General features: G+C 35.5%; 1 protein-coding gene and 1 non-coding gene across 2 annotated transcripts; one reads left to right on the top strand and one right to left on the bottom strand.

The window, feature by feature from the left end:
• The first annotated feature begins 1,038 nt into the window (after positions 1–1,038).
• On the top strand, positions 1,039–1,112 carry Trnas-uga (transfer RNA serine (anticodon UGA)). The gene has a single exon. It is a non-coding gene; the product is annotated as a tRNA-Ser (tRNA).
• Positions 1,113–1,318: 206 nt separating this feature from the next.
• LOC126979530 (general odorant-binding protein 84a) lies at positions 1,319–6,795 on the bottom strand. Its single transcript, XM_050828865.1, has 4 exons — positions 6,627–6,795; positions 4,758–4,819; positions 3,953–4,103; positions 1,319–1,401 (listed from the first exon to the last, which is right to left on the bottom strand). Exons 1-4 carry the CDS (start codon positions 6,793–6,795, stop codon positions 1,319–1,321), a joined length of 465 nt encoding a protein of 154 aa, XP_050684822.1.
• Positions 6,796–11,485: the final 4,690 nt, after the last annotated feature.

Below are 11,485 nucleotides of genomic sequence, written 5' to 3'. Positions count from 1 at the left end.
CTCAGAGGTGCTCTACAATGGCGCTCGTCACCTTACATAAGATGTTAAGTCTCATTTGCCCAGTAATTTCACTAGTTACGGCACACTTCAGACCGAAACACAATAATGTTTACACATTACTACTTTACGGCATTCATAATCTAGCCGGAATCCTGTACAAAGGAGCCTTCCACTGGTAGATAATCAACATGATGAAAATAATGAAAACGTACCCGAGTCATAACTTAATGGGTATACTATGCTTTGAACCAGACATTCCTTAGGTCATCTCTAATGACTATGTGAAGTCAGCAATGAAGCATTATATTTTAATACAATATTTAAAGTGTTAAGTTTTCGCAAAAACTATGATTGCCGCAACCCTTATCAGCTGTTTTTTTTGAACTCTCTTTGACCTAATCAGATAAAAAACGTAGATGTGACAAATTATCAGATAATATTATAATGCCTACTATTCATTGCAGCTGTGAGGCAATTTATGTTCTCATTTTGCCATGAAGACGAAGTTATTTTGTATGTGCATTTGCTTTATCTGACATTGAAAATCAATCTAAATTTGTATTTACTGTAGTTATGTATTACCCAATAACGAAAGTTAATTCTAATCTTATTATGAAACTATGTTATGTTAGTATTTTCTTTGATTTCCGCGACACATTTAAATAAAACACGTTTAAAAGATTAAAACGCGTGTAATTGTAACTGTGTTTTTACATTTTGTATTTATTTAAATATGTTAGGTTGAAAAGATCGGCCTGTCTCTGTTAATACTCTTTGAATTGTGATTTGAATCACGATATTTACTGCATTCGAAAATATGAGAAAGTATATATATACAATTTGTTATGCTTTTAAAGTAATAACCCTCACTTCTAGGATTAATACACAAATAAAATTTGAAAAACAACAAACTTTTATGATCAATGCGGGACTCGAACCCACGACCTCCGGCGTTCCGTGCCGGTGCTCTAAGCAACCACCAAGCGACAACCTGAGAGTTGAACAAACCATACAAGATTTTATAACGACACGACACTCGAACGGATAGCTCAGTTGGTTAGAGCACCGGCACTGAACGCCGGAGGTCGTGGGTTCGAATCCCGCATCGTTCATAAAATTTTGTTGTTTTTCAAATTTTATTTATGTACTAATATATAGTCATACCTTCTTACGATATTTCTTAAAACTATAAACTAAAACAATGTTTCGTGCATAGTAAATATTTAATTATGGTGAACATTTTTTTTATTTTTTTTCTTTGCTTCATTTAAATCTTAATGTCGTGGTTCATCAATAATTACTGTAGTTTATACATCGCTTATTCCATTTTGTGTCTCTCTAAATCTGCTTCAATGAGACATTTTAAATAGTTATACGACCTCTCGCATTGACACTTCTCCGCTGAAAATAAAATAAGAAAATCATTTAAAAGAGGCTATTTGTGGTTCTTCGCCCTATAAATGCTGATGGTGAAAACTAAATGTAAAGACCACAAATTGATATATTTTTAATCCTGCACTTGTAACCACGTCACATCCGTCCAATGGTGCATTTAACTTTGAAAAAAATACAGGTTGCACATTTAATATATTAAGGTATACTCGTGTCATACATAAGACATTCTCTTCTTCCACTATGATTGCCTGGTACCAAAACACTGTATAGAATAGTCTTACCAATTTTCGATCAGGACACGTGTCCTGACGCGAGTTTAACATTTTATACCCATCCCAAGAAAAATGTTCAACGCCGCTAAAAAAGCATTCACTTCAAAAAAAATTATACTAAACAGAAGAGCTTTCCAGTGTGGTAATTACAGGTCTATACGACATGGGCACTCATGGTCGTGTGTATTCTTTACAGGCTGCGGGGAACACGAAGGGTGGGTTGCATCAACTAATTTTAGCAATAACAATCATGTTAAATTACCGGTTAAGCAAAATATGTGTTGCACCATTTGACAAATTTTAGATGACGTCTCATAACTTTAACTGTTAACCGTAACGTTCCGATCGCCCGTTAAAGCTATTGTTAATATTAAATAGCTAATGTAATCATAGCATTGTACTTAAATAGCTAAATAGCGACCTGTTAAAAGTTTCAAATATATATTCGATATTGACTTGTAGCTGTACCTACAACCAATAATATCAATTAATACAAATGTCTAATATCTAACTTGTAACGTAGCATTATAGATCGTAGAAATAGTAATCGTGCATAATAACTGTAATAAGCGTATGCCGAAAGATTCGTTCTGAAAAGAACATTTTATTTTATATAACGTAATATTAGCTCTGATAAGAACCATTTCATAATGCTGTACATCAATTCATAGAATCATACAGATCACCAGTAGTCATCTCATAGATGTACGAGCATCGTCACGTTCTCTCGACGACCGCAGATATACTCACGTGATCGCATGATATACTCGCGTGATGAACCGCACAGCAAGGCCGAGCGTCCTATGAGCGACAGAGTAGGTGCTGAATGCTCATTGACATCGTATGATCTAGGCTCGACGCGAGTTTACACAAACCGCGCTCTCTGGCCGGCTTACTGCTATAGCATTAGTTTTAGAGCGAGATAGAACACATAATATTATTCTCAATTCTTATTGAATGAAACGTTTTACTATTGGTTAAAATGTAAGCTTTAGTATTGGTGTGTATTTTCTGAACTTGTAAATATTTTTTAAGTAACAATTGTAATTGGGTAACTAGTTTTAAGGATTTTGTATATATATCATGTAACTTTCAAATAAATCATATCTTCCACATATTCCTCACAGTCAAGCAGTTGTTTTATTTAATCTCCAAACGCTCAGTCTCTAAAGACTTGATATTTCACCTTTTATCTCTTACTTTAACTATCCCAAGGAATGCGATGGTGCAACACAGTCCGCAGTCTATGTTTAAGTCAGCGTTACTGTTCACGATAAATTTGACTTAAACCGTAACTATAACAGCTCATATGATGCAACCTAGCCTTAATTTCAGATGACTTGTACGCTCGCTTATAAAACAACATTGATGAAAAAAATAATTTCTTCTGGAATGTGAAATGACTTATGAAGACTTTAATCAATAAGAAATGAAAACATGGCACAAGTTATTAGCTTGAAGTAACCAATAGTACAACTAGCTATAGATATATTATAGCTACTAGATAGAATAAAACATAGCCACACACACATACATACCCTCTGGTTCTGTTTCGGGGTTACGTTTCCATCTGGAGGGCAAAGCCAAATTGGCTTCGAGGAAGCTGGGAGTCATAAATAGAGCACGGCAATACTTCAAGCCGGCCCACATTCTAACGCTATACAAAGCGCAGGTCCGGCCATATACGGAGTATTGCTGTCATCTCTGATCTGGCGCACCCCCGTATTGTCGAATTGTCGGGTACCCAGTGCTTTGTGAACGGCCAGTTCACTTGGCGTTGCGTAGACACGTCGCTTCATTTTGTGTCTTCTACCGCATTTATCACGGGGAGTGTTCCGACGAGCTGTTTCGACTGATTCCTGCTGCCGTATCTACCTTCGCACGACACCCAACAAATTAGGATATCATCCCTATCATCCTCCACAGTGCGGTTGTCAAGGAGCTTTCTTCCTACAAAGCTGTGGAATGAGCTTCCTTGTGCGGTGTTTCGGGATGATACGACATGGATACCTTAAAAAAAAACCGCGTACACCTTTGTTAAAGGCCGGCAACGCTCCTATGTGTGGTGATTACTTAACACCCGTGACTTAACGCTCGTTTGTCCTCCTTTTCCATAAAAATAAAAAATACATACCTACCAGTCTAGTACAGAAATCGCCATGGTTGTGTACGTATGACTTCGCAACTTCGTCCGGGTACACATGAGCACGTGTACCCGGTGTAAGTGCTTATAAAATACTTGTTTAATATTATGTAATATAACATCTGTATCGAGTAAAACTTACGTCTATCTGAACATCGGTTCGCCATCTCCTCAACATCATTCTTAGCAGTGCCATGCCTCACCATGCTGAGGACATCAGCTGTTCGCTCCACGTCAAATTCGCCATCTTCTGATAATACCTTAGTCTTCTCTAGCACGCATCTCAGGAAACACTGAAGTTTAAAATAGCATTTTAGGATTCTTTCCACCGTTCGAGTCACTTTTTCTAAGAAACGCGTGTAAAAATGAAGTTGAATTCTACATCAAATAAATCCCTTGAAATTATTAAAAAAGCGGTTATTAAATGAAAAAACAGAGGGTATATTGTGTACACATACACACGCAGGTATATTGTCAAAGCCGTGAATTATAAAATCACTAGTGATACTATATCTATAATTCGATTCAAGCAACTAATTGTTATCTCAGCGAATCGGCCCTTATTAACTAGTAGGTCTCAAAAACAAAAAAAAAAAAATCTATTTAAAAAAATGTAGTTTTATCCGTGTTTTAATAAGAAACTACAATAACATTAGAATACAAATATATACAAGACTGTAATAGCTCAGATGGGAAATTGGGTGATCCGGAAAGCAGAAGACCTCAGTTCGAATCCAGATGTCCTATTAGTGTTTTTTTGTTCAAGTTTTGTACATTATAACATGAGATATTTATAAATAATATTATAATATTATATGTGTACCGCAATTGTATGTAACAAGTATGTATAAAAATAAATAATTTAAGAATTAATATCAGCAGCGTATCGGTAGACAACATAGTTATGAATTTTTCAAATAAAAATTGTAAAAATATGAGCTTATTACCTTAGGTGTTTTATCTGTTTCATCTGGTATACTACCACTTACATTTAATGCTTCCAAGTATGCTGAAAATAATAAGATAAATCAATAATACTGCATAATTATACATAACATACTGTAAATTTTTGGATTCTCATAAATAATGTCAGATATGTTTATGATATATTTATTGTTTTTCAAAGTACCCTTCATTATTCACACACTTTTGCATTTTTTGGAACCATAGCTAGAAGCATTTGTCTCTCCGAGGGACATTTTGAATGGCTTCTTTGAACGCATTCATCGCCTCTTCGGGAATGTCAAATCTTATTCCTTCCTTATTAGTTTATCTTTAATTTTAAAAGTTACAAAAAATATAAGAAATGGTGTCACCAGTTCTTTGTGTTATTTGAGGCCTTCAAAACGTGTTATCATGATAAAGGACAACTTTGCTGCGAGTACGTAACTTTTTCATTAGCACGTTTTTACATACCAATCTACGGTCATTTTTCGAGCGTTAATCTTATTTATCGTCTCGTGCTTTTTCTTTATTCGGCCGATTGGTTTTTTCTTTTAGGTTGAAAGCAATATAAACACAATATAGACCGCGTGCAACGCAGAGCAGTTCTAATTGTCGGGGACCCAGCGCTCTGTGAACGGCTGGATCACTTGGCGATGCGTAGAGACGTCGCTTCATTGTGCGTCTTCTACCGCATTTATCACGGGGAGTGTTCCGAAAAGCTGTTTCACCTGCTTCCTGCCGCCAAATTCCACCGTCATGACACGCCACAAATTAGGATATCATCCCAACCATCTGGATGTGAGGAGGTTTTTCACAGTGCGCTTTTCAAGGGGCTTTCTTCCACGTACTACAAAGCTGTGGAATGAGCTTCCTTGTGCAGTGTTTCCGACATGGGTACCTTCAATAAAAGCGCGTACACCTTCCTTAAAGGCCGGCAACACTCCTGTGATTCTTCCAGTGTTGCAAGATAATGTGGGCGGCGGTGATCACTTAATACCCGTACGGTCGTTTGTCCTCCTTTTTCCATAAAAAAAAATATTGGGTATATTGCTTTTAACCGTTTCGTCACCGATGACAACATAAAAAACAAACTAAAATATAACCCGCTCTCGGCGTATTCCATTTTCAAATACCATAACTGATGTTTTAAATAATTTAATTACAAATAGTAAACCCAGAAACTTACTACTTAATTGTCCACATATATGTACAGTGTACAAATTAAAATATTAATTAATTAAATATAAATTTAATATATATTTTATACAACAACTAAATAATAGTCAAACAATCAAAACATACATAACACAGAGTCTTATTACTATGTCTGTTTCAATAATACTAAGATGAACATGGAAGAAATCTCACATGACATGTTCTAAGGTGCGAATTTTAAATTTTGGTCTGTTACAATAATTTACATTAATTGAATTGAATTATATCCTAATTATTTCGCTGCCTTTAATGAGCAGGCAAGTTTAACTCACGGACTAGTAAAAAAATAAGGACTCCGTGTCACCTTACATAACAGTGTAGCAACAAAACATGCCGATTAACGTGTAAAAACATAGCCCCGCGCACACACTTGAGAATTGTCATCGTCTGTGACAGATCAGTTTGCGTCTCAATAAAATATTATAAAAATGCCGTCATGCGTTGTGTAAAAGTATAAAAATGATAATATGTAAGTATTTGTGGCCCTATATGATTATTTAAGGGAGAAAAAATTGTGTACCTAACTAGTATCCCCCGTAACCGCACACACACTAACATAACGGTGCTTCACTTGCTAATATCACGGAGCGGAGTCCTTCTTTTTTATTAGTCCGTGGTTTAACTTGACGTTTCTTTCTTTTTTTAAAAATACTTACACATTTGAATTCGGAAGCTTTCATTACATTGCGTCATGACATCTGTCAGATTAAAGTCATTATCTGGAGCTTCTTTTGTAACTGCTTCTTGAGTAACATTCTCAGTTTTCCTAGTGCTTATCAATGAAAACGTAAAAAGTGCTAAAGTCAAAATTAAAACAGTCTTCATATTTTCTGATACCCTGGTCAGACTGATTTTGAACTATGTTACCAATCTACAGATATGTATATCTATCAAATGGCAGATATTGAAAACCTGCTGGCAATTTATATTATAATACTAGCTGACCCGACATACGTTGTTCTGTATATAATAAACAGACTAATGTTTTTAATGAATTTGTCAATAATAGAAAATATGTCCATACAAAACAAATATTGGAAATAAGAATAGTTGTTTTAGATTGTAAATTTTCTCCCACAATAAAAACAGCCACTTCGTCAATGATGGGTGAATAAAACCTCCTTGTGGGTTCATCGGCAGGTGTTTTGTCAGCTCGAATGACAATATTATGGCTGTTTGATTTACGCAAACTCGTTTCTTTTCTTTCAGACTCTAAAAGTTGCCTCCAATCAATTCTCTCAAATCCGTTTAAGTCAAAAAGTCTGTTTCCCATCATTCTCAAAATAAGAGAAACTTTGAAATAGTGCTATGAACTCAAAATTAACATAGTTTTAGCTTGGATTCCAGGTCACATGGGCATCTCTGGTAATGAAAATGCAGATGCCTGTGCTAGATCAGCTGCTCATTCAGGTTCCTTTCAGTATTCTGAAATATTCACTCACGACTTGTGCTCTACCCTGAAACCCAAGATGTATGAGAGTTGGTCAAACATTTGGCAAGTTTCCAAAACTTTAAAAGGTAAATTTTATGGAGAACTCCAACCAGAAATTCCTCAAAAACCTTGGTTCTCAAAATGTAGGATTCATAATAAAACAATAATCTCAACTATATGCCGCTTACGTTTAAACCATGCCTGCACTCCAGTCTTTCTAGCTAAACTTAGAATTAGGGATCATTCTCTATGTGATTGTGGCCTTGATGAGGGAAACATGGATCATTTATTCTTTAGCTGTCCCTTAATGCAATCTTCTCTGCACAATTATATACCCGCTGAAGTCCCCCGTCCAACCTCCGTTAAATGTCTCCTCTCCCTAGTTTACACTCCTTTTGTAAATATTTTGTGTAAATATATTAAAATAAATAAGATTAAGTTGTAAATATTATTTAGTACTTATATTAATTAATTATTTAAGTATTTCTATTTGTGTATGTCGTTTATAGTCTTACAAGCATGTATATAATTTGTTTCAGATATTATTAGAAAATTAAACTTTATGTAATCTGAACACCGATTATTACCGTTAAACTTAGAAGACACATAATCAAAGCTTGGTAGTCTAATCTAACGTGATTCTGGCAAATCTGTGGTATATCTTCCACAGAAGCCACAGTAGAAAGAATAGAATAGAATAGAACTGTTTTTCATCTACCAACCGTAGTTAGCCAAAATTAGGTTTATTTTTTACCTGAAAAAGTTAGAAAGATATAATAATTCTTATATGTTATTAATTTTAAACTATTCTTTTAATTTGATTTCTGAACGACGGGGTCACATCAAAGAAAAAACAAAATTGTTGTTTTTATTTAATTCTGAGCGTTTTCCTATTAATTCACCTTTTAAACCTTCCCTGGACTTCCAAAAATAATTCAAGACCAAAATTAGCCAAATCGGTCCATCGGTTCTCGAGTTTTAGCGAGACTAACGAACACCAATTCATTTTTATATATATAGATTACTAGCTAGCTGACACGCTAAAATATGTTGTAATGCCATATAAATAATTTATAATAACAATTGCGTTAAAAAATATATACGTATAGTATACTAAAATTATGACACAAGATTTTTATATATTCTATAGATTGTAAAAAATGTCACTCAAGTTACAGTAATCAGTTTTGATAACATAACAAGAAAAAAAAAGAAATGCTATTTATTTCCAACAAATCACTTTCAATAAAGCTTACAGCAATTCACTATAAATTTAACATAATTTATTTATACAGTGAAAATTGTAACATGATCGCTCGAGATAGTAATTGTCTAAGTTGTGAATAGTTTCGCGCCTTTTATTGCTACGGAAGTGGCATTTGTTGTAGGTTTAAGAAAAAAATTATTTACTATAAAAGAATTTAGTGTATTTATTTTGGATATCATCGGATCCCAGGTATTAGCAATTTTCTATACCGTTTACTCAAAAATGATGTTTTTCGTGGCACCATTTTTTCGGTGAAACCTACCCGAATTTTTGTTTGGTCGATGGTGTTCACATACGCTACAAATTAGTGATCACCTCCGCCCACATTCTCTTGCAACACCAGAGGGATTACAGGAGCGTTGCCGGCCTTTAAGGAAGGTGTACGCGCTTTTTTTGAAGGTACACATGTCGTATCGTCCCGGAAACACCGCACAAGGAAGCTCATTCCACAGCTTTGTAGTACGTGGAAAAAAGCTCCTTGATAACCTGCTCCTTGAAAAACCGCCAAACATCCAGATGGTGGGGATAATAACCTTACTTGTGGCGTGTCGTGCGAAGGTGGAATTCGGTGGCAGCAATCAGGTTAAACAGCTCTTCGGAACGGGGAGCGTGATAAAGGCGATAGAGGACACACAATGAAGCGACGTCTCTCCGCTACGCCAAGTGATCCAGCCGTTCACAGAGCACTGGGTCCCCCACAATTCGAGCTGCTCTGCTTTGCACGCGGTAAAATGGATCGGGCTGATACTGGGGTGCGCCAGACCAGAGATGACAGCAATACTCCATGAGTGGTGGGGATTTCGAGACCCAGTATTCCGATACTAGGCGAGGCTTTAAGGGGAGTGTTGTCGAAGAGCGGTGATACGACAAATGGGGTTTTTTTAGTGGTAAACGCGCAAAATTGAGTCTTCTGGGGATTGAATTGGACAAGGTTCAATTTACCCCATTCCGCGACCTTCTCAAGAGAGGACTCGATAGAAGACACAGACCATATGTTTTATAGTCGGCTTGTTATCCTGCGTTTAGCTTTCTCCAATGTATAACTGACTGTCCACTGCCACAGTCCAGCTTTTAGACACCTGGTCGCTGCAATATTATTATTATCAACGAAACGTCTTGATAATAATAATAATATATGTAATAATAATTAATGAAATTCAGTTGACGCGATTGAATTGTTTTCGTATAAAGAAATCCTAAAGTTTGTATTGGGCCAAAATATAAATGTAACTTTATGCCGCAAATATAATATTTTTAGGAACATATATTTTTGGACGATGCGGAATTTGAACCCGCGCTTCTCCGGTCCGTCCGAGCGCTCTTACCAACTGAGCCAACCGTCCGAGTAACGAACCGAATGTAAATCTTGGTATGTCTTGTTCAACTCTCAGGTTTTGGCCCCATCTACAGGATTTACTTTGCAGTTCATAATTTGCTTAACCACAATAATTGCATATTAGGAAATTGACTTGAGATGACGCTCTTGACGAAATCAACTTTAAAACACGTTTAGAACAACAAATCACTTAGGATCTAACGGAATAGAAAAGAAGTAATAAATAACATTTAAGAATTTGTTTCTTTAGCGCCCATTAGAATAACAGCATCAATTTAGTTCCAAATAATTAATTATGGTAGTTACCTTCGTGTTTTTATATAGGTATTAATGGAAACAAACAATATATCCTTACAGTCGATAGCATATAATACTAACACACAACACACGCCCTAAATTATATATAAGATAGTTTTTGTGTTCATAATTTGTTGCATAACTTCCATTGTAAGACCTTAAAATATGTTGATGTTTGTTATTTTGACATTTTACATTGCAGAACTGGGAAGAGACTGACCCCCATGTCACGGGCTGTCCTAGTTTGGGGGTCGAGGGTAATTTTAAGCAAAATTGTATTTTTTTTTTGCAACAAATAAAGATTTATTATTAGGTATATTGAATTTAGTGTTCTCAAAGCCTGGCACATTAAGCAAATAACTATTAAATTGTTATAATAATTACATCTCCTATTATACGCTCAGTACTGCTCTATTGCATTGATAATTTGCTATTATATCATTATGCTTTATTAAATTGTTCTCAAATGGCACGTATAATGTCAAAGCTATTGAATCAGACTCTCAAAATAAAGGGGGTAATCTTTATCTATTTCTCTATGCCAAGTTACGCGAATGTTCGCAAATGAAGCCGATTTGTGTAAACGACTTCTTTGTTTGCCATTTAAAGCATTACTTTCATATACTATTTCTCTGTATTTTAAAAGCTCAGGCTATCATCATCAACATCTGCCGAAAGACGTCCACTGCTGGACAAATGCCACCCTCAAAGATTTCCACGACTATCGGTCCTGCGCTGCCCTCATCCAACGTACTCCGGCAAACTTGACCAGATCGTCGGTCCATCTTGTCGGGGCCCTACCAAAACTGCTCAGGCTATATTAAAATATTATGTATATATTTTATGGGTAAAAGAAGGCCATGCTAGTCACCTAACAGTAAATGATTGACAATCGACACTTTATTCTTGCACATCTAGAGGAATCTGGAAATTAAAACTGTAATGCATAGCTTTAATCTAATAAAATCAACGAAGTGACTATTTGTACGGGTACTGGTCGAATAAATTATATTTATTCCTACATGTATCCAATTTTTTGGTCCCAAAAACAAATTTAGACTGTTGACCATAACGCACGAATCGGCCCTTGTTCGCTAGTAATAATAGAGCCCTTTATTCAGACCAACTTAATATCTGTTTACAAAGTATTATGATCTAAAATCTATGAATATAACAAATTTAT

Source organism: Leptidea sinapis, chromosome 1 (genome assembly GCF_905404315.1).
Source record: "Leptidea sinapis chromosome 1, ilLepSina1.1, whole genome shotgun sequence".
In the NCBI taxonomy this organism is placed as follows: domain Eukaryota; kingdom Metazoa; phylum Arthropoda; class Insecta; order Lepidoptera; family Pieridae; genus Leptidea; species Leptidea sinapis.
This window is presented reverse-complemented; position numbering and strand designations above follow the sequence as displayed.

Coding starts and splice junctions, on each gene's coding strand:
- LOC126979530 (XM_050828865.1), bottom strand. CDS start 6,795: ATGAAGACTGTTTTAATTTTGACTTTAGCACTTTTTACGTTTTCATTG. Junction 4,104..4,757: donor AAACAGATAAAACACCTAAG/GTAATAAGCTCA, acceptor TTTAAACTTCAG/TGTTTCCTGAGATGCGTGCT. Junction 1,402..3,952: donor GAACCGATGTTCAGATAGAC/GTAAGTTTTACT, acceptor TTTTATTTTCAG/CGGAGAAGTGTCAATGCGAG.